Source organism: Paroedura picta, chromosome 11 (assembly GCF_049243985.1).
Source record: "Paroedura picta isolate Pp20150507F chromosome 11, Ppicta_v3.0, whole genome shotgun sequence".
NCBI classification, from domain to species: domain Eukaryota; kingdom Metazoa; phylum Chordata; class Lepidosauria; order Squamata; family Gekkonidae; genus Paroedura; species Paroedura picta.
In genome coordinates this window covers 46,214,557-46,240,306 of record NC_135379.1, presented here as the reverse complement: position 1 = coordinate 46,240,306, position 25,750 = coordinate 46,214,557, and the positions used below count along the sequence as shown (strand labels likewise).

The window sequence follows — 25,750 nt, the reverse complement described above, 5'->3', positions numbered from 1 at the left end:
GTGAAAAAGCTGACTGGGTCCAACCCTTCATATCCTCTGTATTTATCTAGAGGTGCCCCACCATTCCAATATTTTGGGTACTGAACACAGCTTCTCCCAGGCGCTGAATGATAAAGCCTCAAATACTCATACTCTGGTAGTGATTCCACTGAGATGGAGGAATGAAGCCCTCTACACGGCAACAGCTGTGTCATGGTGAATACAAGAGGTAGACGCAAACGATGTGAAACCAAAGAGAGCCACAACTAAGTTGGCTTTATAGAATGTTAAGTACGCTGGCAGGACTTAAATGCTTCCTGCTAAAGCAGGGGTGGTCAAACTGTGACCCTCCAGATGTCCATGGACTACAATTCCCATTTGCTGGCAGGGGCTCATGGGAACTGTAGTCCATGGACATCTGGAGGGCCACAGTTTGACCGCCCCTGTGCTAAAGGATCGCTAAAGACTCAGACTTCTAGGTAGGACTTCCCTGTGGTGTTTTTATCCCAGCAGAATCATCGAGGGTGTTCGGTGCATTTAATGGCTTGATGAAAACATGTCTTCTGGCTGTGTTGCAGCCTCGCCTTAGCCAGCATAACTTGTGAGATTTGATATGCGCCTAGGAAAAATTGCTTTGGCATGCCTAAAGTAAGTCCTTTTAACCTGAAGTATATAGTGTGTCCTCTGTTTTTTTTAAAGTATAAATAAATCACAGGTCAGTTGACATCTTGGCTCCCAGGCAAAAAATAAGTATGCATGCGAAAGCGAAATAAAGGATTGTATCCGGCTGTTTGTGTAACGACAGTATAGCGTTCTGTTTAGTTTTACAAGCAAGCTATTGATTGTTTTGGCAGTGGAATTCAGAACAGATCCTTTCCTTTTATCCATGGGGGGGAAGGAAGTGGTCAGCCTCTTCTTGCAGAAGTTATAAATATTAACTGTGTTAAAGCAACACGCGAAATACTGCAGCGGCACGCATGGCTTCCGACATTGCGACGCAAAAGTAGTTTGTATGTTTTGCAAAGTCTATTGTACGATTAGGAAGTAAGCATGCCTTTCTCCCCCTCCGAGCCACAGCTGTGTCATTTCCATTGGTTTCCTCTAAGTTTCAGGTGAGGAGAAGTTTTGTTTGGCTACCAAGGCTAACCAAAATTTCGCAATTTGTGGTGAAAAGTCAGGGGGGAGGATAAAGCACTAAGGAAAAGGATAAAGCACTAATTTGTCTGTTCATAGCATGGCATGATGTTCAGTGGGGGAAATGTTTTTCTTTTTGTAAACCAAAATGATCTACCTTTGCTCTAATTTTCTGGTTCATCACCATCCCCCCCCCTCTTTGCACCCTCTTTGCGCCCTTTGGTAGCTCACATGTTTAAGAGATGACAGGGCATGCCAGTTGTTTTCTGGAGATGTTCTGAAACAGAAACAGAAGTCCTTTCCAAAAAAAGGACTTGCTGTTTATTTTCTTCTTCTGATGCTCAGCTGGATCCAAAATCCCATTTGTAAGGTTGGTAGACCATCAAGTTAATATACAAATGTGAAGGGATGCAGCCAATGGATCTGTTAACCTGTAACTCAATGGCAGGCATGATAAACAACAGGGCTTTGGACTTTTGTAAAGGTAAACTGACTGACTGTTTGATTCGAGAGGGTAGCCACATTGGTCTGAAGCAGGAGAATAAATTTAGGAGCCACTGGACTCTAAAGTCGTTCTGACTGATGGTTTATCCCAGACATCTCTGTTCTGGACTGGACTATTGATGTCTTCATTTCTCACATTTAGATGGTTCTCATCAAAATAATTCAGGATACTTTCTTCCATCGTGCGGCTCATATTATTGTGTGAAGTAGGCTGAATGATCTGCTACCTCATTTAATTCAGGGGTCACATCTAGACTCCATGTGCTCTATACTGCAGTGACTCCTGAAAGCTATTCCCCCCCCCCCCTTCCCCATTAAGATTGATGGCTGTTGGGGAATCCTGCATAACTTGCGACTCAACAAACCAAATGGAGACCACAAGTAGGGTTGTGTGTGGCAGCGTCCGAATCGGCCGTTCCAGGCCGATTCGGTCGCTGCCGCACACAACCCTAACCACAAGTCATTTATGGCAGCACACCAAGTGCTTAGTCAATAAATCAGCATTTTTTTTTGCTGCTTGCCAAAGAGTGCAAAAGTGGAGCGAAGGAAGGGGAGGGGGGTCAGGCATCTTGTAAGACACAGTAGCTGGCTGTGCTCAGCCCTGCGGGTCACAAGTACAGGCCTCCCCTAGGTTGGTGGTATAAGAGGGACTTATTCATCTGTAAATGTATTGCAAGATATATGGCCTTGGGTCATGTTCCAAGGTAGCTATTTAACAGAAATGTATACCGATTCTGAACAAGCATTCCCACGATGACTTGTATCCATCCGCATAAAAATAGACAAGGTGACACGTAGTAAGAGAAAAACAAAGCAGCAAGAAAGCACATCAATAGGAAAGTGTCCAGTGGTACATTAAAGACTAACATAATTTGTGGCAGGATACAAGCTTTCAGGAGTCACTGCTCACTTCTTCAGATACAGCTGAGATGCATTCAAGAAGACATTTCAAGAGAGAGACCAGTTCTGTGGACTGCACTGCTCATATTTTGCCGTATTTGTTGTAAACTGCTGTGAGCCAGCAGAGCTTGGAATGGTGGTAAATAACTATATTTAACAGAATAACAGAATATTTTTACTATTCCTGTTATATTTCTCCTTGTCAGCCTTTCTCAACTGTTTTACCATTGAGAAATTTCTGAAACAGTCTTCAGGCTTCAAGAAACCCCCAGAAGTGATTGTGTAGAATATGGTTGGGAAGCAGAACTGTGGGCACACCCACCTGGGGCACTTTCCCACCCCCTCGAGTCTCTCCACCCCCTCTGGGCCCATCATTGGCCATGGGCGGAGGGTCAGGTTGACATGACCATATACGGTCATATCACTTGGTGAACGTTTAACAAATTAAAAAAATAAAAATAAAGATTAACAAACTCCCACCCATTCGGGAAACCCTTCCAGGGCCATCAAGAAACCTGGCTGAGAAAACTTGCCATAAATTAATACCATTTCTGGATGTGGTAGCCCAGCATTGTCAGATCTTGGAAGTTAAGCAGGGTTGGGAGACAAGGAAGACTTTGCAAAGGAAGGCATCGGTAAAACCACCTCTGCTTAATCACTTACATCGAAAACTGTCTGGGGTTGCCATAAATTGGTGGCGACTTGACAGTACTTTACGGACATGCACACATGCACACACACACAAAATACCATATCTTGCATTTTTAAATATGTCATGTTTAATACTTGTCCCTTATTTTGGATTTCTGCAGTCTTAGACTGCACTATTGGATCCTATTGATCATACTGACATGTTATGTAATCTACCTTGCATTTCAATCAGAAAGGGGGACTGCAAATAATAACTGTGTTAAAAGCGTCCCATGTTAATTTTATGTCTCAACACCATGAAATACTTGAACTGAAATGTCTGTTTAGGAGAAAAAATGCATTTTGTTAATATGTTATTCCTGAACAAACTGAAAATCTTACATGGAAATAATTTCCAGTGGCTGAAACCTGTAAGAATACTGAGAAAGAAAACTGAGAAAGAAACCAATGGATACACTAATTTTAGCGCACCAAAGAACTGTGCATGATATGCTGTGGGTGTGGTTGTCTCCTCATCTGTTCCAGCAGCATTTCATTTTCGTCCATAGAGGTCACTGGGACACTTCACCTTTTGCACTGTGGGTTCCGCATTAGGGTGGTGATTGCAATAGGGTGGCCAACCTCCTTCCATCAGTCATCGCTTGTTAGGGCCCTGGGGTGGGTGGATACAGTGGTGTTCTGCGGCATCATTTCCTGCTGTGTAAGTGTCTGTGATGTCACCATGTTGCAGGAAGCTCTAGGATTCACCCCGAACTCTTTGGGGAGTTCCCCCCTCCCAATCGCCTGATGGCTGCCATATTTATAAAAATGTGTGTGTATGCTCTCACACTTCTTAGTGATAATTATCTGTGGGGGGGGAATGAAACTTCTTAAGTTCTGGGATTTACTAATAGTGTAATGTTTAGAATTTTTTTTCCACACACATCTGTGTGCCAAATTAACAATTGTTAGGGATGTTCTTGTGATGATCTTATTTCCAGAATGAATTAGCCCAGTCTCTGGAAAAAAGAAATAGAGATTGGAAAAAAATCTCCCAGTGCAACTGTAATTAGTTAGGAAAAATATCCTTGGAGAGGAACACAAACACCTCTCCCTCGTTCTCTTTTTTACCCAATATTTTTAAACCCAACTCTTCCCAATGTATTTAGAGGCTGCAGCATTTCATCTCTGCCTCCGTCTGTGCACTTTGCCTATTTGCCCAATCAATTCCACTTACAATATTGAGAGGAGGAATGTTCCTTCGCAGCTGTTCCAAAAGTGTTTACTGGGTGATGATTTTTCCCCACTGTCCACTTCAATCACTTGGAAGGACTTTCTTGTTTTAAACTTTGTTGCTGGATGTGTGGGGAGCTTCTGCCCATTTTAAAACTGAACATCTAAATCTCTGTGAATTGAAGGCATAAATATGGAGCAAACTTGTGTGTGTATTGATATATTGTCCATTATGGGAGAAGCATGACCTGCAGTGTTAGCATCTGAGCTTAGCTACTGAACAAATTTTGTGTTGAGACATGTGTGCAAAAATATTCTCTCCTTGTATTCATACAAGGACTTGCCTTCTACCGAGTTGATAGACTACATTCATCGGTATATTCCACGGTTCCATTTACACATCACAAAATCTTCCTATTTGTTGGGTGATGACATGAAGACTTTGAAACAGGTATTCCATTAATGATTAGCCGCCTATCAAGCTGTTAGTGGCTCAGTTTGCAAATCTGCTGTCTTATGATTTTGCGAATGGAGCCAGTAGCAGCTCCATGGGGCACCATGACCGTTTACTCACTGGAGGTTTCATGTTGGGCTGGAGTTTTAGTCATGGCAGGTTGCCCCACTTATTCCTGCACCCACATGGGGGAGCATTTGGCCTGGTGCACCTCATTCACCACCAATTTGTGCTCCTGCATGGGAGCTAGGGCAATGAAGTTCCCAGTGCGTAAACGGTCCATGAGGAGGAAGAAACAGCACAGTGGGGAAGCTTGCAGGCCTTCCTTCCCTTGCATCCAAGTTGCAAGGGGGCTTCTGGATTTTGGTTTTGTGGGCACAATTTTCTTTTTAAATCAGCAATGTAAACGTATAGATTAGAACATTAGAAAATGGTAGTATGGGCAATATTTAGGAGAGAGAGAGAGAGAGAGAATCTGAATTTCCTATTCTTTTTCTGGAGGATGGTGTTATTGGATATGTATCCAGAAAAATATATCACTTAATATACCAGAACTTGCTTTCCATTGGAATTGCTGTGTGCTGCCCAGATTCCTAAATATAATGATGATGATGATGATGATGATGATGATGATGATAATAATAATAAAATTTTATTTTTAGTCTGCAATTCCATTTTGCTCAGGGTGGGTAACAACATCATAAAAAGTTAAAAGCATTATTCATTAAGCTAATACCCCTGACTAAAAATTCTAGATAGGTATTTGTGTGGGTGTATCAGGAGTTTATTTTTCCATCTCTCACCTCCTCCCCAGTGGTGAGGGCAGCATCCTTTAGTGGGTGTTATTTTGGGCACTGACCATAAGATTGGTGGAATAGCAACATCTTGCAGGCCCTGCGGAATGGATTATGGTCCTTGATCTCCATCAGGAGCGCATTCCACAAAACTGGGACCAGGGCTGAAAAGGCCAGTTTCACCTCTTTTGGGCCAGGGATCCTGAGCAGGTGTTGATCCGAAGATCTTAATGCTCTTGGAGGAATTTAAAGGAAAAGACAGTCTTGTAGGTATGCCAGTCCCAGACTGCTCTCGTGAACCTAGCTACTCTTCAGTAGACCTAAGACAGATGGAAAGGCTCATTGTGTCTTACAGCATTTAAGAGAAAGTTTGTTCTTCTAAAAGCAAGAGGGGGAAAAAAAAGAATATGTTTGGATTAGCACATAAACAAAAATGGCTGTAACCTCTCAGATGTTTTTCATCCTCTGTCTTTGCCCTTAACATTCCCTTGAACAACAAAAAAGTCTCCATTCCTTTTTGGGTGCCCTTGCATGCCCTTTTAAAAGGAGGCTTGAAAAATATGTGGCATTTCAGACATTCTTCAGCTGGAGCTTGGTTCTTTTCTCCCGAAACACGAAATGGATCACCTGAAGGAAATACTTTTGCAAAGGAGAAATAGTTCCGTTCCATGCATATTAAACGTTTCCCCCTCCATTCTGACTATGGTTGCTAATTCTGGTTTGGGAAATTCCCAGAAATTTGGGAGCTGAGCCTGGGGACTGGGGAGGGAGTTCAGTGAGATGTGATACCCTGGAGGCTATCCTTGGACATTGCCATTTTCTTCCCAGAAATTAATTTCTGTAGTCTGGACAGTAGTTGTAATTCTGAAAGAACCTTGGGTTGCCAGGTCTGTTGGATCAGCCAATGGGGGATGGGAGGAACTTACTGAGAGCAAGGAGGGAAGAAGCAGGAAGTAAACACGATGTCCCTGCATATCCCAGAAGTGACATAGAGAAGTCATGGATGTTGAGGTGCCGTTCTGGATTGTGGGCAAAACCTCTATGGTAGAATTAGCTTCTTACTGTTGAGCTTTGCCCCCAAACCAGAGCATCACCCCCCTCAATGTCCCCAACATGCTTATGTCACTTCAGCTACATACAGGGATGTTGTGTTTACTTCCTCCTTCTTTCCTCACTACTCCCTGGGTTTCTGAGAGCCCTATATGGGGGTGAGGGGAGGCTCTAAGTCAGGAGGTTCTCAGGCCCCATGAGGTCTGGCAACCCTATCCAAGTACCGCCTTGAGGTTGTAACAAAATAGATGCATGCCTAGTTAATTCCCTCAGCCAAACTAAAGTAGGCCATATCCTTCCTTTATGAAGTTCTGTTGCTATCATCAGCTCTTAAGGACAATTTTTTTTAGCAACTAGAGATAGAAATCTCTGGAAAATCTTTGGGAGACATACTATATAAACAGATAAATAAAAGCCTGTGACATTTTAATCATATTAATTTAATTTATCATATATACATTTGGCATATATTTCATAGCAAAGAATGAGAAATATTGTATGCTTCTGTAATTTACCGAAACTTTGCTCCTGCCAGATAAATGCGGGAAAGAAAACTGCATCTTAGAAGCTTTCACTTCATCATCATTATGTATATTGGCTGCTGCTTCAAGGACCATACTGGCCAAAAATGAAAGAGATAAATGCTTAAGGTTGAATGGGTTGTCTTTTGCCCACATTGGTCGGTCTTTCCCTATGGTTGCTGCAGTAACCACAGGGCATTTTTTGTCCACAAGGTTTGTCGACTGATTAAAAGATTTTGAATGTGGATTGTTTTGATGCTTTTGTGAATAAATACAGGAATTTCATTATGTTTCCAAATTTGCTACTATATAGGAAGCCTAAACTGAAAGCAAGAAAATTCCTGAACTTTGGGATGTGTGCACGATTTAATGTGTCTACATAAAGGCATACATAAAGGCCATACGCGAACAGGGCCCAGTGTACCTGAGGGACTGTCTCCCTGCCTATGCCCTCCAAAGAGCTCTACGCTCTGCCACCACCAACCGGTTAATGATCCCTAGCCCTAAAGAAGCCCGCCTGGCCTCAACCAGAGCCACAGCCTTCTCTGTCCTGGCCCCCACCTGGTGGAACGAGCTCCCAGAGGAGATCAGGGCCCTGACAGAGATAAAACAGTTCTGCAGAGCCTGCAAAAGGGAGCTCTTCCACCAGGCATTTGGTTGAGATCAGGCATAACCAACAACATCTGCAGAGCCAGGTTATGGTTAAGATTGTTATTTATATGGATGGATGTTCCTTGTATTAAGTTCTGTGTAAACTGCCCTGACCATTTGGTGAGGGCGGTATATAAATGTTGAAAACAAACAAACAAACACATTAAATTTTATCTGCTGTTTGATGGTTTCTTTATTATCTAAATATTATTTAGGAAATAGTTGCCTTTTAGTCTGATCTCACAGTGATGGGTCGTGCGTGCTTTTAAAAACACTTTTAAATCGTACTGTATAGTGAGTGTTTGTTAGAAGAAAGGGAAGGGTTTCATTTAATCAGACCAGACCATCAGCAGAAGTTGAAATAAATAAACTGGAAAGCCAGAGACTTAGAGAATGTGCATTTTCCTGATTTGTGTTGGGATTTAAGCTGAAATCCACATGCCCATTACTTATTTAGTTAGTCTAATCAGGAAATGGAGAAAGCATACGGTTAAACACATGCATTTTCTTTAGGTCTCTGATAGATTTACTTTAAAGGCTCCCCTCACACCCTCACCAGAGTGATCAGCCATAGCCAAGAATGTCTTGAAATTGTTTTTAGAGAAATGAGTGTGCTCATTAAGATAATTAGAAATCAGTCCTAGTGCATGGGGACTGCCATGAAAGTAAGAGGACTTAGTAAATACGTGTAATTTGAGAAATACATGTTGAATTGTATTTTATTATCCTTAGTATTGTGGCCTTTATTTGCGTTGCTTATGTTTGTTTGTTTAAAACATTTATAAACCTTTAGCTATTCATTTTCATTGAAGTGGCTGATTTGATTTGACAATAATTATGGTCAAAGATCAACAAAACAGATATGTGTGTGTGTGTGTGTGTGTGTGTGTGTGTGAGAGAGAGACAGAGAGAGAGAGAGAGAGAGAGAGAGAGAGAGAGAGAGAGAGAGAGAGAGAGAGAGAGAGTACAATAAAAATATTTAGAAAATATGCACAATAAAATTTACTGTGTCCGCAGTATAGAATCTTGCAACTGTACCTGAAATTCCAGGCTTAAGGCCAGCTAACAGAAAGGAGGTAAACCATTTAGGATGGCCAGGTTTCCTCTGGACATCAGCTAGGGATGAGGGAATAGGGGTGCCAGATTCCTAGAGATTTGGGGATGGTGCCTGGGGAGGACAGGGACTTCAGCAGGGTGTAATGCCATTGAGTCCTCCATCCTAAACATCTGTTTTCTTCAGGGGAACTGATTTCTTTGGTCTGGAACAGAACTTACTGTAAGTCCAGGGGATCTCCAGATCCCATCTGGAAACTGACACCCCCAACATAATTCCTCTGATCCTCTTGGAATTCTTCGGATAAATATGTGTCTGTCATCATACAAAGGACAATGCAGCAGTCCATGACCAGTTGTTTCGCTTTCTTCGGAGGCAAAAGGACAAACATGCTCATGGACCAAAACACGATGATATCAAGTTTCTGTTGCATGTGGATCATAGGGAAACTAAGAGGATTTTATAAATATGCTCAATTTGAGAAATACCTTTTGAATTCTGCTTTTTAATCCTTAGGATAGCCTCTTCTTTGTGCTTTGCATTGATTTGAGACGTGTATCTGGCACTACAAACAATTGCATAAAGAAATGGATAAAAGAAAAACGTGAATCCTGCTGTTTCCCCCCCCCCATCAGTGGATGCCATAAAAATAATAAATTCAGTAATAAGACTAACCATTAAACAGCGTAGTTGAAATAATTTCAACATCTAGCAGCAGATAAATCAACGAGAAAAAAAGTAATTGCCCTCAACTTGAACTACTCCTGCCCTTGTTGCATTAGAGTTGCCTACCGTCAGCATGGCCATTCAGCAATGGCAACATCAGTTGACTTTGACCTTGTCACTGGCTAAGATCTATCTCCTAGAACAGCATTGGTGAGAAATGTTAATTGGTTACTCTGGTCATGCACAAGGCTACGGAGTTATCTGGGAGTATGTATGTTAGGGTTGTCAGATACAACATTGTAACCAGTAGAAGATAGCAGGTGTGGGGACATGGGGAATTGCCCAATGGTATAATATATCTGGAGAAACCTCATCCCTCTCTAGCAAATGGTTTTCCCAGAAGTGACAGTATCCCATTGGCTGATGGCTATTTTTAAAATGTTGAGGGGCAGTGGGAAACTTCAGCTGGAGGTGTGCAATTCCTTACTGGGGGCTCATGACCCTAATATGTATAGCACTGCCTTTCTGGGATGCATGTAAAGAATCGCAAATGGAAATTCCATGTTAGTCCTCCATCTACCATGTTTGTTGGGCGGGAATATTATGTGCTTTAATTTGCAATGTGAATTTACAGTCACCCCTATATTAACACAATGTCTTGTCACTTCGCCAGTCTACATTTTTGTCTTTACACTAGAAATCCCTTGTGTATTTTGACTTATTTGAATCTCGCTTTTATAACTAAAGATGATTAAAATACACTATGAAATAGCAAACAAGTGATAAACCCCTGGTTTTTCTAGCATTTTATTTTATTGTGACTCTTCTTTCGAGATCGGCTTTTCTCTAATAAAATATAATATAGTGTTTTTCTGGCTGAGTAAGACATTAGTCTTCATATGTGCTTGAGGTCTTCCTGAATTTTTAGCCTAGGAGATTTAATATTCTCTATATAAGTCTGTATAGTAAAAGGAAACCAATATTGTATCCTGTATTGAAAATGTTAATAAAAGAGATCTTTATTGCTGTTAGATATGAGCTGAATGGATAGTTCCAAGGTGTCCACTTCAGGTTTTTCCTCTGCCATAAGTTTTATTTGAGTAGTCTAGACCATAAATAAAGCAGCACCTTTCTACACTGGAATTGTTCACCTACACCTGCAAAATATATCATCCACACAGGTTGATCCTATGTAGATCTGCTCTGAAGTAAATGTTATTAGGTTTAATACGTTTACTTGCAAATAAATGTGCTGAAATCGCAGTCCAAGGGCAAAACAAAAACTGTGTATTAAACTAGATATGTGAATTCTTTTTTATGGAATACCATCTTTACAGGTTGAGCGGTTTTAGTTGCTTCCCTGTGTGACAGATTCTCTCTTTTGCTTGCCAGTTCTTTTTGGAGTTTCATCTATGGTTGGTTCTGAAATCTAAAATTGCTCATGTTTGTAGATTATAGTAATTGCCAAGGACTCATTGTTTGCAGTGTCCTTCATATCTCTTTGTTAGCAATGACCATACAATAAATAATGAGCTTCCTATCAGGTGATAAACTTGATAAATCTGGAATTATATTTTAGCCATTCATTAGATATTATATAATCTCCATTTGGTATGCATTGTAGTAGAAGATTACTTTTTAAAAAGATTAATGACCCCCATCTTTCATGACTATTCTTCCGTTTGCTTCCCTCCCTTTGGAAGTGGGGGTAGAAAGCAAAAGGGAGGGTTTAAATGGCTGCTGGCCATATAAAATTTAAAAGCTGATGATTAAACCTATCAAGCTGTTAAGTTTAAATGGCTGGCAGCAATTTCAGTGATCCCTTTTCCCCCTTCTGCTTGGAAATGTGTGGGGGAAGCAAAATGGGCAGCTGATTGTTATAGCTGACTGCCTGAATAAAGCAAAAATAAATAGATATTCGGCTTACATTCGGGTCAGTTATACAGGTAATGAAACAGATTATTATCTAATATGTTTTTGGTTTAGATATACTTCTTTTGTTTGTTTGTTTAGGTGAACCTAATGCTTATGCCTAGTTCAAAGCAATACAATCCTTGTCTTTAACAAATGTCCAAAATGGGAATAAGACCACAGTCCACATTTGCCTTTTATTTCTTGTTTTATTATTACCTCTTGCTCATTGAGATGTTGGGATAATGATTTTTCAGCTGTGTTTTAAGGAATATAGACTCATAGAATCACAGATTTGGAAGCGGCCATACATCTAATCTGACCCCCTGCTCAAAGCAGGATCAGCCTAAGGCATCCAGGATAAATAATCTGTTCAGCTGTTGCTTGAAGACTGCCAGTGAGGGGAAGCTCACCACCTCCTTAGGCAGTCGATTCTACTGCTGAAATACTCTTGATTGTGAAATTCCCCCTCCCCCCTTATCTAGCCAATATCATTCTTCATGTAGTTTAAACCCTTGACTGCGGGTCCTATCCTCATTTGCCAACAGGAACCTTTCCCTGCCCTCCTCTAAGTGAAAACCTTTCAAAAACTTAAAGACAGCAATCATGTCCCCTCTCAACCTGCTCTTCTCCGGGCAGTGGGAGTTCCTTGAAGATTATTAAGAACCCCCCCAATTAATCGTAATGAAAGATGGGAGTCATTAATCTTAAACAAAAACTAATCTCCTACAATGCATGATGAAACTACAAAGGACCAGTGTTTTCTAAGTGCGATTCTATTCAGGCAGGGCAATGATAAGGCCCTAGTATGTCCCTTTGAAGAGTTCCCTTAATGCGAAGGAGGGGAGATTCTATGATACATCTGCTGTTAACACCACTGGTCTTGCATTTTACAAATCTTTATTCAAACCGAATGAGGCTAAGGTATTATCTGTGATGCTTGAATACCCATAAACCAGGGGGGGAAACAATACTTATATTTTGTAGTCATGGGGGCAAGTTTCGTTTAGAAAATATTTTCCTTTCCTATTAAGATGGTTTAATAAATCAACCACAACCATAACCCAAGAAAAAAACAATAATGTAACTATCACTGCCCTTTCCTTTTTATAGTGTGTCTTATTGCAATCCAAACACCTTTGGGTTGTGGTTGTTTCATGATTTCAGATGGCAAAAGGCTGATTGAAGTTCAGGCTGGAAGCCATGCATCCAATATAAAACTTGGAAGGGGACAGCTTGTTAAATGAATTATTCTAACATGTCTGGTTTCTCTAGAATACCAGAGACAGGGATGTGGTGGGACGGGAGAGGACTTTGTCTATTGCTTCATTTAACGTATTATGCCTTATAAACTTGGCCATGCTTTTGTGATGGGCCAAATGCTAATGTACCATCACCAAATTTGGTGCCACTTCAGACAGATTATGTAAATAGAATTAGTTTTATTCATAGTGCAGAAGCACTATTTATAGAGCTTGGTGGTGTTATGTAAGAAGTAAAAGGTTACGTAGGGAGCTTTTCTACCAGGCTTCTGGTTGAAGTCGACCTGAATTCATTCACTTCCCATTGGCCCCTGAGCCACCCACCCATGAAAACCACCACTGATATGTCCGTCCTATGGGGCTGTCATTATGTTACAGTTAAAATTGGATGTTCTCACCATGTTTGTTCCATTATGTTATTGTTCTCCTGTTATGACTGTTTCACTATTGTTCAGTTTATCATGTTTTTGTACTGTTTTTTCTTCAGTTCCATATAAACCACCCTGAGCCTCAGGGGAGGGTGATATATAAATAGAATGAATGAATGAATGAATGAATGAATGGGCAACGGAAAGATCACAAGGAGAAAAAAGGAGTACAAGAAGAAAATAGAGGAGCTGGAGAGACAACATCAGTGTGTATACTACTACAGGCTTTTGGAGACTTGTTTGGATAAGTCTTGAGAAACCTTTGTGTAGAAAGCCCGACTTCCCCTTTCCTTTCTCCCCAAAACACAGTACCTACGATTTTAGATAATTAAACCAATTCGCATAGTACCTGTGTACCTAGAGAGAACAGACAGAATAAAGTTACTAGAAGAAGAAGAAGAAGAGTTGGTACTTATATGCTGTTTGTCTCTACCAAGAATCTCAAAGCGGTTTACAATCCTCTTCCCTTTCCTCTCTCCACAGCAGATACCTTGTGAGGTAGGTAAGGCTGAGAATGCCCTGATATTACTGCTGGTCAGAACAGCTTTATCAGTGCTGTGGCGAGCCCAAGGTCACCCAGCTGGCTGTATGTAGGAGAGGAGCAGGGAATCAAACCCAGCTCGTCAGATTAGAAGTCCATGCTCCTAACCACTACATCAAGCTGGCTAGGGGGGAAGGGGTGGAGTGAGAATGTGTTTCGGCAGAATGTGGGGGAAATAAAGACGGAATTGAGGAAATGGAGTGAGGTGAAAATGGAGACAACATAATATCAGAGAACAGGGAAGAGAGGAGTAGTACTGAGAGAATAGAAGATTGAAATAAGAGGAATGGTGTATAAAGAGGAAGACTGAGAGTGGTGTTTTTGAATTTAGGGTGTGTAGGTTGGGAGAAGCTGTTTCCTCCTTACAGACAAGGAGGCTCCCTTTCTTCTCTTGCAATCCCTTTTTTATTCTTTGACCCCTTATTTCTCTCCAAGGCAGTGATTTCTGCCCCCCCATTCAATTGTTATTTGATGAGATATTACGAGTGGTGGTGTTGTGGTGGGCCAAGAAGATGTCAAGGCTGGCTTGTCTAAACCTCAGTCGTATACAATGCTACACAGTCACCCCTCCAAAGCAGTTATTTTTGTCTGGAGAGCTTATCTTTATAGTCTGGAGATGAGCAGCAATTCCAGGAGATCTCTAGGCGCCACCTGGAGGTTGGCTGCCCCTGAACATATTCCTTGAAGTCTGGAAGCTTCCTTGAAGCCTCAAAAGTGTGTAAGGCCCCCGCAGCCACCTAGCACCCCCTGACCTATTTCAGGTCAAGAAAACATTAAAGAGAGGAGGTAAGGTTGCCAGACTGGTATAGGTTCATGTTCTGGAATTCCACACTACTTAGGTGTGCATAAACCTAAGATCAAGACTGCTGTGCACAGAGAGACCTCCTTTTAGGGTGCCATCTTCCAAATGAGGCCCTCTACCCCACCTCCCTCATTGGGAGTCTGCTATGGGGAGAGGAAGGGAAGATGATTTGAAGAAGAGTCTCCAGTCTGATTTTCCCTTCACATATCTGAGGACATGGCTCTGGAAAGCTCATCTGTAACCACTCTGCCACAATTCCTAAAGGTCAATGCTCTCCCACACTCAACTAACATTCCAAACCACAGGTTCTTGACACCCATTTCTCCACACCCATGCCCTCATTTGTCACCACACTACCACACAACACGCATATTTAACCCTATGCCCTTACAGACTTGGACAACTCCCTCCCTTCCTCTTCCCACCACCAAGCTCTAGCACCCGTTGTATTCCTGGATACAGTGGGCTGTGCCCCTAGTTATTCTATAAAAGAAGAAGAGCTGGTTTTTGTTCCCTGCTTTTTACTAACCAAAGTCGTATCAAAGTGGCTCCCTCTCCCCACAGCGGATGCCCTGTGAGATAAGTGAGGCTGAAAAAGCTCTAAGGGAATTGTGGCCGAAGATCACCCTGCTGGCTGCATGTGGAGGAGGAGTGGGGAATCAAACCTGGTTCTCCAGATTAGAAACTGCTGTTCTTAACCACAACACCAATCTGGCTTTATACAGATAGTTCACCTATATGTGCAAAAGCCCATTTATAATGGGCAATTTAGAAGTCAATTTATGCTAGTTTCAGTGGGTCTTGTTAATTATCAGTTATATTTTGGGGATTTAATAAAGGGTAGAATGTAAAGGACCTCTAATCTTAGACCGGCTGGAAATGGTTGCCTTGTTTTAAACATCAAAGTAACGAGCATGCCATGTCCGCAAGGCAGGTCAACTACTCTAACTTATATTTATACCTTGGTCTGTGGCTGACAATTCAGAACAGAATTATTTGGCATCCCAACCTGGGCTCTTTTCTTTGGAAGCTGTGAAAGAGTGATTAGGCACAGTGGCTGATTCATAGGGCGGTCCTAAGCAGAGTTATGCCCTTCGATCATGTGGACTTCAGTTGACCTAGATGAACAATCTAATGTTATTTAGGATTACATGGTTAATCTTTTCTGGTTGTGTTACAGAATCTGTCCAAGAGAAAAAATAAAATGGTCAATGAACTTCCATATTTGAGCTACATGGATGGGGCCAGGATGTCAGGCTTGCAGTGCCATTTTAAACAGAGTTAAACCTTTCAAAGTCAATTCAAGTTGATGAGCTTAGAAGGATGCAACTGTATTTTGGATTGCACTGTTAGGTTGTGTTCAAAACTTGCCTCTCCCGTGTGGAGAAAGTCTGTTGCAAATCTGCATTACTTTTCTGCCGTGTCAGGAGCACCTGTCTGTGTCTGCTAACAATCAAAATGGGGGAGGGGGGGAATCAACTGGTTTATACTGTTGCCCTACAGTTGAGTTGACACTTCTGTGACATCAGAATCATATGCTACATATTGTGTTTGAAGCTGGTTCCCAGTTCCACAATTTATAGGTGTAACGTCCACGTACATCATTTATGGCTTTGGACCGCATTGCAGCATTATTTGTGTTTCTGAGTTATTCGTAAGGGAAGGCTTAGAGTGTGGTGCCTGGGGAGAGCAGAGTTTGGGGAGGATGTGACATCAGTTCTCGGTGATGTCCTAGGAATTTTCCATGATTATAGCAAAGATCTCAGTTTCTTTAGGGCAGGCTTTCTCAACCAGGGTTTCGTGAAACCATAAGGTTTCTTGACAATCCTGGAAGGGTTTCCCAAATGGGTGGTAATTAATTAATTTTTAATATATTTTTAAAAATTTGCTAATTAACGGGTGCTGTGACCTTATATGGTCATGCTGATCTCTGCCCAAAATGGCCAGTGATAGGCCTGGAGGGGATAGGAGGGGGAGTAGTTCCAAGTGGGCGTGTACACAATAAACTCCGTTTCCTACCTGTCACTCCCAACTGGTCAATCCATCTCTCAATCCACTTAGGGGCGTTATGTGATTTCCCGCCTCCCCCTTTGAAGTTTAGTGGTGGGGATTCTCTGAGGATGAATGGAGGGAGGCATTTTGGTTTATTGGCTATTTTAGCTCGTGGTGGCCAAGACCTAAATGTAACAATTTAGCAACTCTTGGCAAGCAAGAAGTAAAATGCAACTTGTGCAGGTGGAGATGACCAAAGAAGCTAGAAATTTAGCTGAAAGAAGCCTCCCCAAAGAGACTGAGATCAAGAATACTCATCTTCCATCTCAGAGCTAAACACTGTTTTCATTGCATTAGTTGATGAGAGGAATGCCTTCCTATTGTGTCATTAAATCAGCAGGTCTTCTATAAACGGTGGTGGCTTTTTGGATGGGTTTTTTTGTTTGGTAATCTGCGAGGATGTTGGAAAAGCAGAACACGTGGCAGTAATGAATGGCTGGCTGCAATTTGCGTTTAAAAAGTTTTAATTAAAGACAAGCGGTACTGTGAAATCTACTTCTCTGGAGCCGTCTGCACATGGGATTAATCGGGCTTCTTCTTGCTACAGCTTTCTTCAAAGGAGACTATGACACCCTGCAAAAAATGTGCTCCCGCTGATTTTAACAGCATGGGAGGGAACTGTCTAAAGCAGCGGTAGTCAACCTGTGGTCCTCCAGATGTTCATGGACTACAATTCCCATGAGCCCCTGCCAGCATTTGCTGGCAGGGGCTCATGGGAATTGTAGTCCATGAACATCTGGAGGACCACAGGTTGACTATCCCTGGTCTAAAGAATCAAGTGGCAATTCTGAAGTCAGTAATAAACTCTGGAGAATTGCAGAATATTTCCCTTAGACCCTACGGTAGTTGACTAATCTCACCCCCACCCCACCCCCGGGACAGACTGTTAAAGCATCAATAGCATTCTCCTTTTACAATTTGTGACTTGTGTTTTGCAAACTGTTAACAGCCTTTTCTGAGTGAAAAGTGTAGGCATGCTTTGCTGCTGCATCAGCCACCCGGGAAGGGCAGACTGTAAAAATGAAATAATATTAATTATTACAAAAGTTCACTTTTAGTGTCTAATAATAATAAGGAACTCAAGCACAACACTTAGGCTCGGGAGTGTCTGCATGAGTTACCAGTATGCCTCCTGGATGGAAGAACGCAAGGCTAGAGCTGTGACACGTCCAGGAGGGGGGCCCCCAGCAGAACAACTGGACCCCCCTCCATCGTCCGCTTTATGCCTGGCCATGGTTTAATTGCCAGGCTAGGGGCACTGGAGACAGATGTTTAGTGCTGGTTTTAATGTGTTTGAATTCTACATTTGTATGTTTATTTAATCCGATTGATGTGAGCCGCCCCTAGACCTCTGGAGAGGGGCAGCGTACAAGTCAAACAAACAAATAGAAGTAGCCAATGCATAGAGGCAGCAGGACTACAGGGGTGTCTGATTGGAAGAAGGCAAGGCCAGAGCAATTAATTATGCAGTGATGTTGCAGGTGTCTTTTTCTGCAATTGGGTACTTGGGACAAACAGGAGCTTGCAACACACTGGAGTTTCCAAGTGCTCCATTTGGGAGTTACTGAATTCTAGGTTTCTTTTCAATAATCGAATCAAGAACAAATGGATCGAAATGTGAATTAAGCATGCTGGCCAGTGGAATGACTGAAGGGAGAAAGATGGCAATAATGTCAATTACTTCAGAGGGATTTCCAGTTCCTCCAAAAAGATCCCAGTCTGCTCACTTCTTTATAATACATCTCTTTCCTCCATTTAATCTTACAGAGACGGGTCAAAGACGTCATATCACCAATTGTATTTGAAGCTGCCTATAGCCTCAGTGACCATATCACAGCCAAGGAGCAGAAGGAACTGCCTTCACTCAAGCCTGTACTTCGATGGAGAAAGGGGCAGAAGATGGCTCAGAGAAACCAGGTGACAAACTCATTAAGCTTTGCGTAGGGCTGCTGACAACCTGGAGGGGAAAAAATGTCCTGCTTAATGTGTAGAAATGGGCATGAAAGCCCTTGGGGGCATGGAGGTAAATGACATTACCTGGTGAATCCTCCCCCCCCCCCCCACTGAAGGTGGAACACAACTTGCCCCTGCTTTGTTTAGGGTGATTCCTCTTTTGGAGCATGACTTGTTGTTCTCCTGAGGCTTCCCCACTTAAGCCAGAGCAAAGGAAAGCTTCCTTTGTGCTGACATTTAGGCGAAACCATGTGCCAGCTGCTGGCAGAGCCTCCGCATGAGATCTTTGCCCATAGTCAGTCTGCTTGGGGTGGGGGGGAGGCAGGCAGAGTGTAGTGCCAGCTTCAACATGGCAGGGCCAAGCTCTTGTATCCCCCTTCCCTTTTTAGCTCTTTTGAGGGTCCCCCTCATATCTACTATGCCTCGGCTTTAGCTGAGAGCAGGAGCACAGCTGTTGTGGGGTCAGGGCACAGGGGGCCTGGCAAGATTTTCTTCACATTGGGGAACTCATGGTGAGGAAGAAGCGGGTGAGAGGGAGTGGCACCAACAGTGAATGGGGCTGGGGTGTGTAAATGCAGTCCTGAGGCACGTCCGTCCAATTTGTCACTGCTTGTACAGCGGAAGAGGTTTTTCCCTTCTACATGGAGCAGCCGTTCATTTTGCTGAAGAGGCTCGCAGGACAAGCTTGCATGACAGGTACCGAGGACAGTATAATGGGACAAGTAGAAGAATAAGAGTTGATTCTTATATGCCGCTTTTCTCTACCTGAAGGAGTCACAAAGTGGCTTACAGTCGCTTTCCTCTCCCCAAAGCAGACACCTTGTGAGGTGGATGAGGCTAAGAGAGCCCTGATATCACTGCTCGGTTGGAACAGCTTTATCGGTGCCGTGGCGAGCCCAAGGTCACCCAGCTGGCTGCATGCGGGGGAGTGCAGAATCGAACCCAGCATGCCAGATTAGAAGTCCGCACTCATAACCCCTACATCAAACTGGCTCTCTGTGAATATTAAATTACATAAATCCCTCATAATTTCTATATTTCCAGTATATTCTCTGAGGTGCCATTTCATTGGTTTTACTCTCTTGTTTGTATGGACTGTACTGTGTGCTTATCCTTACCCATTGTAGTTCCTCTATATATTTATGAAATAGCCTAGGGGGTACGATGTGTCCGGCTGTCCAAGTTAGAATAGGGCCAATCAGGGTGCAGCCAGCTTTGTCCTGATTGGCCCTGCCCTGCAGCTCCTGCCCTCCGTCCCTGGACTCTAGCTTCTTTGCTCTCAGATGCCTCAGTGCCTGGAGCCAGTAGTAGGTAAGGGGAGAGGGCCCTGGGCCAAGGGTCATGGTGGAGGGCTTATTAACGAGGGCCTCTTGGCTTTCTAGGCTGGCCTTATTAATGAGGGCCTTCCAGCCTGCTAGGCTGGGCCTATTGACTACCTGCTAAGGAGCTCTGTTCTGGCCCTGCTAATGAGCTGCCAAGCCCCCGCCCGCCCCATTTGATCTGGCTGCGAGCTGCGGCCGAAAGCCCCCTTAAGCTGCCTGGCCCGGGGGCCGGGAGAGGGGGCCCTTTCAACGCCCGTTCTTAGGAACGGGCTTTGAAGCTAGTAAAGAAATAATCCTGAAGTCAATATTCAAACAATCTGTGCTATCCATTTGCCTCATGAGCGGGAGCATAGGCTCCCATCTGTATGCCAAAATCCATGCAGTTAAAAATAGCTGCTTGTAATTGGTTTGAGCACATGGATCTTAATTGAGTGTCACCCTTGAAAAAGCATCCAGTTGTGAAGATTTTCTGAAGAACACAGTATTGGCCTGTGGGTTCCCCCCACCCTCCTCATTAAAATGTCAGTGATTTCGTAAACTGAAATGTTATTGATTTGGCTTTGCGGATTCTTAGTTGGATAGTATATACATGGCATATTTGTGTGTCCATTCAGAAGACATTATGGTTTAGGATAAGAGTTAGTCCTCACAGAATCTCCACGAAAGCAGTGTGTCTGCTGTGGAATCAAGGGACACTGAGAAGCGATGCACATGTCGCTTTATCCGTATATTGGCCAATTCCTTTGGTGAGATCCCTCTTCTGTGCCGTAATGTCAAGAAGACCCTTATCATGTGGAGAACTTCCTTGGCAGCACTGCCTGTCTTTTCCGGGATTGGTGGTGAGGAATCTCTCCACATGATTGGGAGAAGTCTTGTGGTAATCAGGACTAGAATGCACAGCATAGGGTAGGATCTCTTGTATATGGAAGTGATTGCTGAGAAGGCAGGATTAAGTCTAGAGACCTTCTCCAAATATCATTTGGAAGCCATTGATCTCAGTGTTTCAGAGGCATCGTGTCATGAGCCAGTTAATTATCCTTCAGAACATCTGAAGGCTGTGGTTATATATAAGGGAGTATAATTCAATGACGACAATGTAACCAGAAAGCTGTTCTGTTCCTGATACAGCCAAGATAGGAATCTTTCCATTACGGGAAATGTTGTCTCCTGCCCCTCCATCCTTGTTGAATTAAAAGTATTTTCCCCCTTTCATTGGGTGGGATCCCTAATTCATTCAGTCCCACCCACTTATACTTGCTTGTTTTCACAAGTTGAAATTTGTTGGTCAGAGTGAACCTAACGCTGGCAGTAAATGGGCACTTTCCATGCCAGGAAATTTAGAAATGATCCCACCCAGAATTAGAATACAATTGGACTATGTTGTGCTTTGAATTTGCCTGTCCTTTGAACTGGGCCAGAATGGGGTAGAAAAAAGGAAGGGTGAGGATTGGAACTAATTGAGACTGGGAAAACTATCTAAGGTATTTGTAAGTGTTGTAAAACAATGCAGAAGTAGGGTAAGAATCTTTACTCTTGAATAGGCAGGCCACAACTCCTTGTAGTTTCTGCTAGACCTAGATGTTTCCAGTCCATAAAGCATGAGAAGAGCATCATGTTGTATGAGATCATGGTCCTTACTGCTGAACACTCCATCCAATTCAGCACCCTCTACTGCAGTGGTTCTCAACCTTGGGGTTGCTTGGCCCTTTCCTCGGGGTCGCCAGTTTGCACGCCGCCACTGCGGCAATGGCGGGTGGCAGGTGGTGGTGGCAGGTGCAGCTGCTGGCTGCGGCGTGTGCAGTTGGGTGGTGACGGCAGTGGGCGGAGACGTCGGCTGGCAGCTGGCGGAGGCGGTATGGGGTTCTGATATGAATGATTTACCCTCAGTATTGTGGATAATAACTTGTCCACTTTTTAGATGATCTCTGGATCCCTTTCATCTAAAATTCTATGTATTATTTGGTTCTCATCTACACTAGTCAATTTCATTTTTTTTCAAGTATTTGAGTAGTGGTTTTTGCAAGTGGGCACTCTACTAATAGGTGAGATAGTGCTTCCATAGTACAGCCCCACCAAGCCCCACAGTCTGCCCCTCTGCCTCTGTTCCCTACTGCAGCCTCTAAAGTAGCGTTCCTCAACCTTTTTACCTCTGAGAAACCCCTGAAGCATTCTTCAGGCTTCAAGAAACTCCAGAAGTGGTGCAATCATGCAGCATATGGTTGCGAAGTGTAGCTTTGTACACACCCACCTGGTGCTTTTCCCCTTCCCACCCCCTACTGGCCCATTAAGAAAGCGTGCTCCAAAGTCACCACTTCAGGGGTGGAAGAGAAGCCATCAGCTGCCTGGGAAACTACACAGTGGTCAGAGGGCCCCTTTAGCATGAAGCCTTGGAGTAGCTGCCCCATTTTCAGTGTTCCTGGGCTAACTATAAAACTATTTAGTAATAGTTTTGAGTATTAAAAGCCCTAAACTTCCAAGGTCCAGGATATTGTTCTGTTCTGAGCGTTTATGATTATAATACTTGCCAGTGCTTCCAGTTCTTACCCAATTCATGGTTTATGGAGCCAGCTTGGTGTAGTGGTTAGGAGTGCGGACTTCTAATCTGGTGAGCCCCGTTTGATTCCCTGCTGTTCCCCCACATGCAACCAGCTGGGTGACCTTGGGCTCACCATAGCACTGATAAAGCTCTTCTGACCAAGTAGTAATCTCAGGGCTCTCTCAGCCTCACCCACCTCACAGGGTGTCTGTTGTGGGGAGAGGAAAGGGGAGGCGATTGTAAGCCGCTTTGAGACTCCTCCAGGGAGAGAAAAGTGGCACATATGAACCCACTCTTCTCTTCTCCTATTATCAGACTGGAGGATAAACTTGTGAGGCTGAGAGACTGCAACTTATTCCATCCACCCATCTTCATGTTCAAGCAAGCCTTTGGATTTCCATGCCCAACTCCTGCCCACTTTACAGTATTGGCCCCTATCCATAAGAAAGCAAATGTGTTGCTGAGAGCCTGCGGAATTTCACAACTGTTCTTAGCTACCCCTTGAGCGACCCTTCTGCTTGACTCAATAGCAGGATTCTTCTTTACATTTATAGCTCCGAAAGCTATTCACCCCCGTTTGTTTCACCTGCTACGGCTGTCACTGGAAACACTCTGGCAATTACTTTGTCCTCTGGTAGCCAGTGTCTGCTGCTAACTCCTGGAAAGTATTCAGGAATGTTAATTACTTGTCATCAATGAGATGAAAACTGTTGCTTGCATTTGGCTATGTGGGATATATTTTATTAGCCACGCTCCATAAATGCAGAGCTTGGGTGTGTGCCATGAAGAACAACTGGTTCTTTACTTTGGAAACACCCGACGCAAGAAAGGGCTTCTTTTATCGAGGAAGTACAGAGCCTTATGAATTGAATACATCACACACATTTTGTTGAGTCCACAGGCATACTTTTTGGTTAGGACTGCCTTTGCAGAACAGTTTGGGGGTTTTGAGACTTCCTCTTCAAGATCTTCTCCATGCAATATCATAATGCTGGTTGAAGCAACGTTTTGTAAAAAAAAAATTACATGACCCGATCGATCATGAGCTCCTAGCTCACCACCTAACCAACACCGGGATGGCACAGCCCTTCAGTGGCTAATCTCTTTTCCATGGGGCTGTGGACAGAGGGGAGCAGAGGGGAGAGAATCAAACAAGCTGCTGCACACTCACTTGTGGAGTTCCGCAAGGAGCGGTCCTCTCTCCAATCTTATTCGGCATCTTCATGCACCCTCTTGCCCAGCCGATGCGGAGGTTCAGGCTTGGGTGCCATCAATGTGCAGATGACACCCAGCTCTTCCTCTTGAGAGCCAGTTTGGTGTAGTGGTTAGGAGTGCGGACTTCTAATCTGGCATGCCGGGTTCGATTCTGCGCTCCCCCACATGCAGCCAGCTGGGTGACCTTGGGCTCGCCACAGCACTGATAAAACTGTTCTGACCGGGCAGTGATATCAGGGCTCTCTTAGCCTCACCCACCCCACAGGGTGTCTGTTGTGGGGAGAGGAATGGGGAGGCGACTGTAAACCGCTTTGAGCCTCTTTCGGGTAGAGAAAAGCAGTATATAAGAACCAACTCTTCTTCTTCTGATGGATGGCCACCCAGATTCACCCCCAGAATTTGGTTGGAAGCAGTCGTATGAAGCTCAATCCTTCAAAGATGAGGATCCTATGCCTGGGCAGGAAGGGTCCAAGCAAGGAAGGGTGATTGCCCAACCTGGCTCACTCCACCAGAAATCTAGGTGTGTTCCTAGATATGTCCCTCTCTATGGAGGCACAGGTTGCAAAAATTGTACAACTGGCATTCTTACACCTGTGCCAAGCCATACTACTAGCATCCTACTTGGCCCTGGAATATTTAACCATAGTGATCCATGCGATGCTCAGGTCTAGACTTGTTTTCTGCATCTTGCTCTATACAGGCCTACCGGTTTCCATGATCCAGAAACCACAACTAAAGTGCAGTGGCCAGGGTTCCTACAAAAACATTTTGGAGGACCCACATCCGGCCCATACTCCAACAGATCCACTGGTTACCAGTTGAATCCTGGCTCAAGCTTAAGGTTTTGGTAATTACCTTTAAGGCCATACATGGTTTGGATCCAGTGTACCTAAGAGACCATCTCTTCGCCTATACCCCCCAAAGAGTGCTACGCTCAGCTAATACCAATCGGCTAGTGATCCCTGGCCCTAAGGAAGTATGTTTGGTCTCAACCAGAACCAGAATGATCTCTGGCCTGGCCCTCACCTGGTGGAATGAACTCCCAGAAGAAATCCAGGCCCTGTCTGAGCTACCACAGTTCCGCAGGCATTTGTTTGGGGTCAGTTATCACATCTGTTGCCCCATCCTGCTTTAGGATGCTTAGGGCTGATCCTGTGTAGATCAGGGGGTTGGACTAGATGGCCTGTATGGCCCCTTCCAACTCTATGATTCTATGATCCCTTTTATTTAGATGAGCACACTATATGGGATTGCAGGAGAATATTATCTGAAATATGTTATGCCATACTATGACTCTTCCTGACATGAAGATTTGTTGCTACAGTTACCAGAACACGCTACATTATCTTATGATTGTTGTTAAAATTGTCAACACCATTCCCAAACTTACTTGTACCCGTTATCTATCTAACGTTTTCTGTAAACTGCCCTGAGCCGCAAGGGAAGGCAGTATATAAATGCAAACCAAACAAAAACAAGCAAACAAATAAATAGACTCCGCCTTCCTCATTCTCTCCTCTGACATTCACCAACCTGAATGCACCCCCCTAGTTATAGAATGCCATGTTTTTGATATCATGTTTGTAAGCACAACAACTAGAGAGTAGTAGCAACTTCGTGAGAAACCAGCTAGTTACAAAGAAGTGTCTCTATGACTGTTCATGTTCAGATTGCTTAATGTTGAACGTTTTTGGCTGAAAAAATTTAGGGAACATTTAAGATTTACCTGTCTTCAGGTTCCTTGTGGTATACCTGTTGATTCTTACAAATCTAGCATCAAGTGAAGCATGAGTATTTCTAATCTTCTTTCCCACTTCCTAATAGGGCTGTTTTTTCTTAATTTATTGTAGACTGTCTTTGAGAGGAATTGTCAATCAGATGATTGTGCAGCAGATTTGAAACTCCTGGGCAAACTGTTCCTATCCAGGTGAGTAAGTGAAGCTTTGAAACTGTTATTGCCAAAAGAAAGAGTACGAGATTTAGCCTGGCTTAATATGTATAAGGTTTAGGACGGATTTATTGACTACATGAAGTATTTTGGAACTTTTAATCAATCATATATAGTGTTTTACTGTTTTGTAATTTGTACTGGTCGTTGACTGAAATAAATGTATCTAGAAGAAGAAGAAGAAGAAGAAGAAGAAGAAGAAGAAGAAGA

The 25,750-nt window shown here is 43.3% G+C and overlaps 1 protein-coding gene across 1 annotated transcript in view; it reads left to right on the top strand.

The window, feature by feature from the left end:
• ITGA9 (integrin subunit alpha 9) overlaps positions 1-25,750 on the top strand; it is a 237,380-nt gene that overhangs the window by 109,211 nt on the left and 102,419 nt on the right. Inside the window, exons 16-17 of the mRNA XM_077302684.1 lie at positions 18,334-18,483; positions 25,443-25,519. Coding sequence (XP_077158799.1) covers positions 18,334-18,483; positions 25,443-25,519 — 227 coding nt within the window. The remainder of the gene's footprint in view (positions 1-18,333; positions 18,484-25,442; positions 25,520-25,750) is intronic.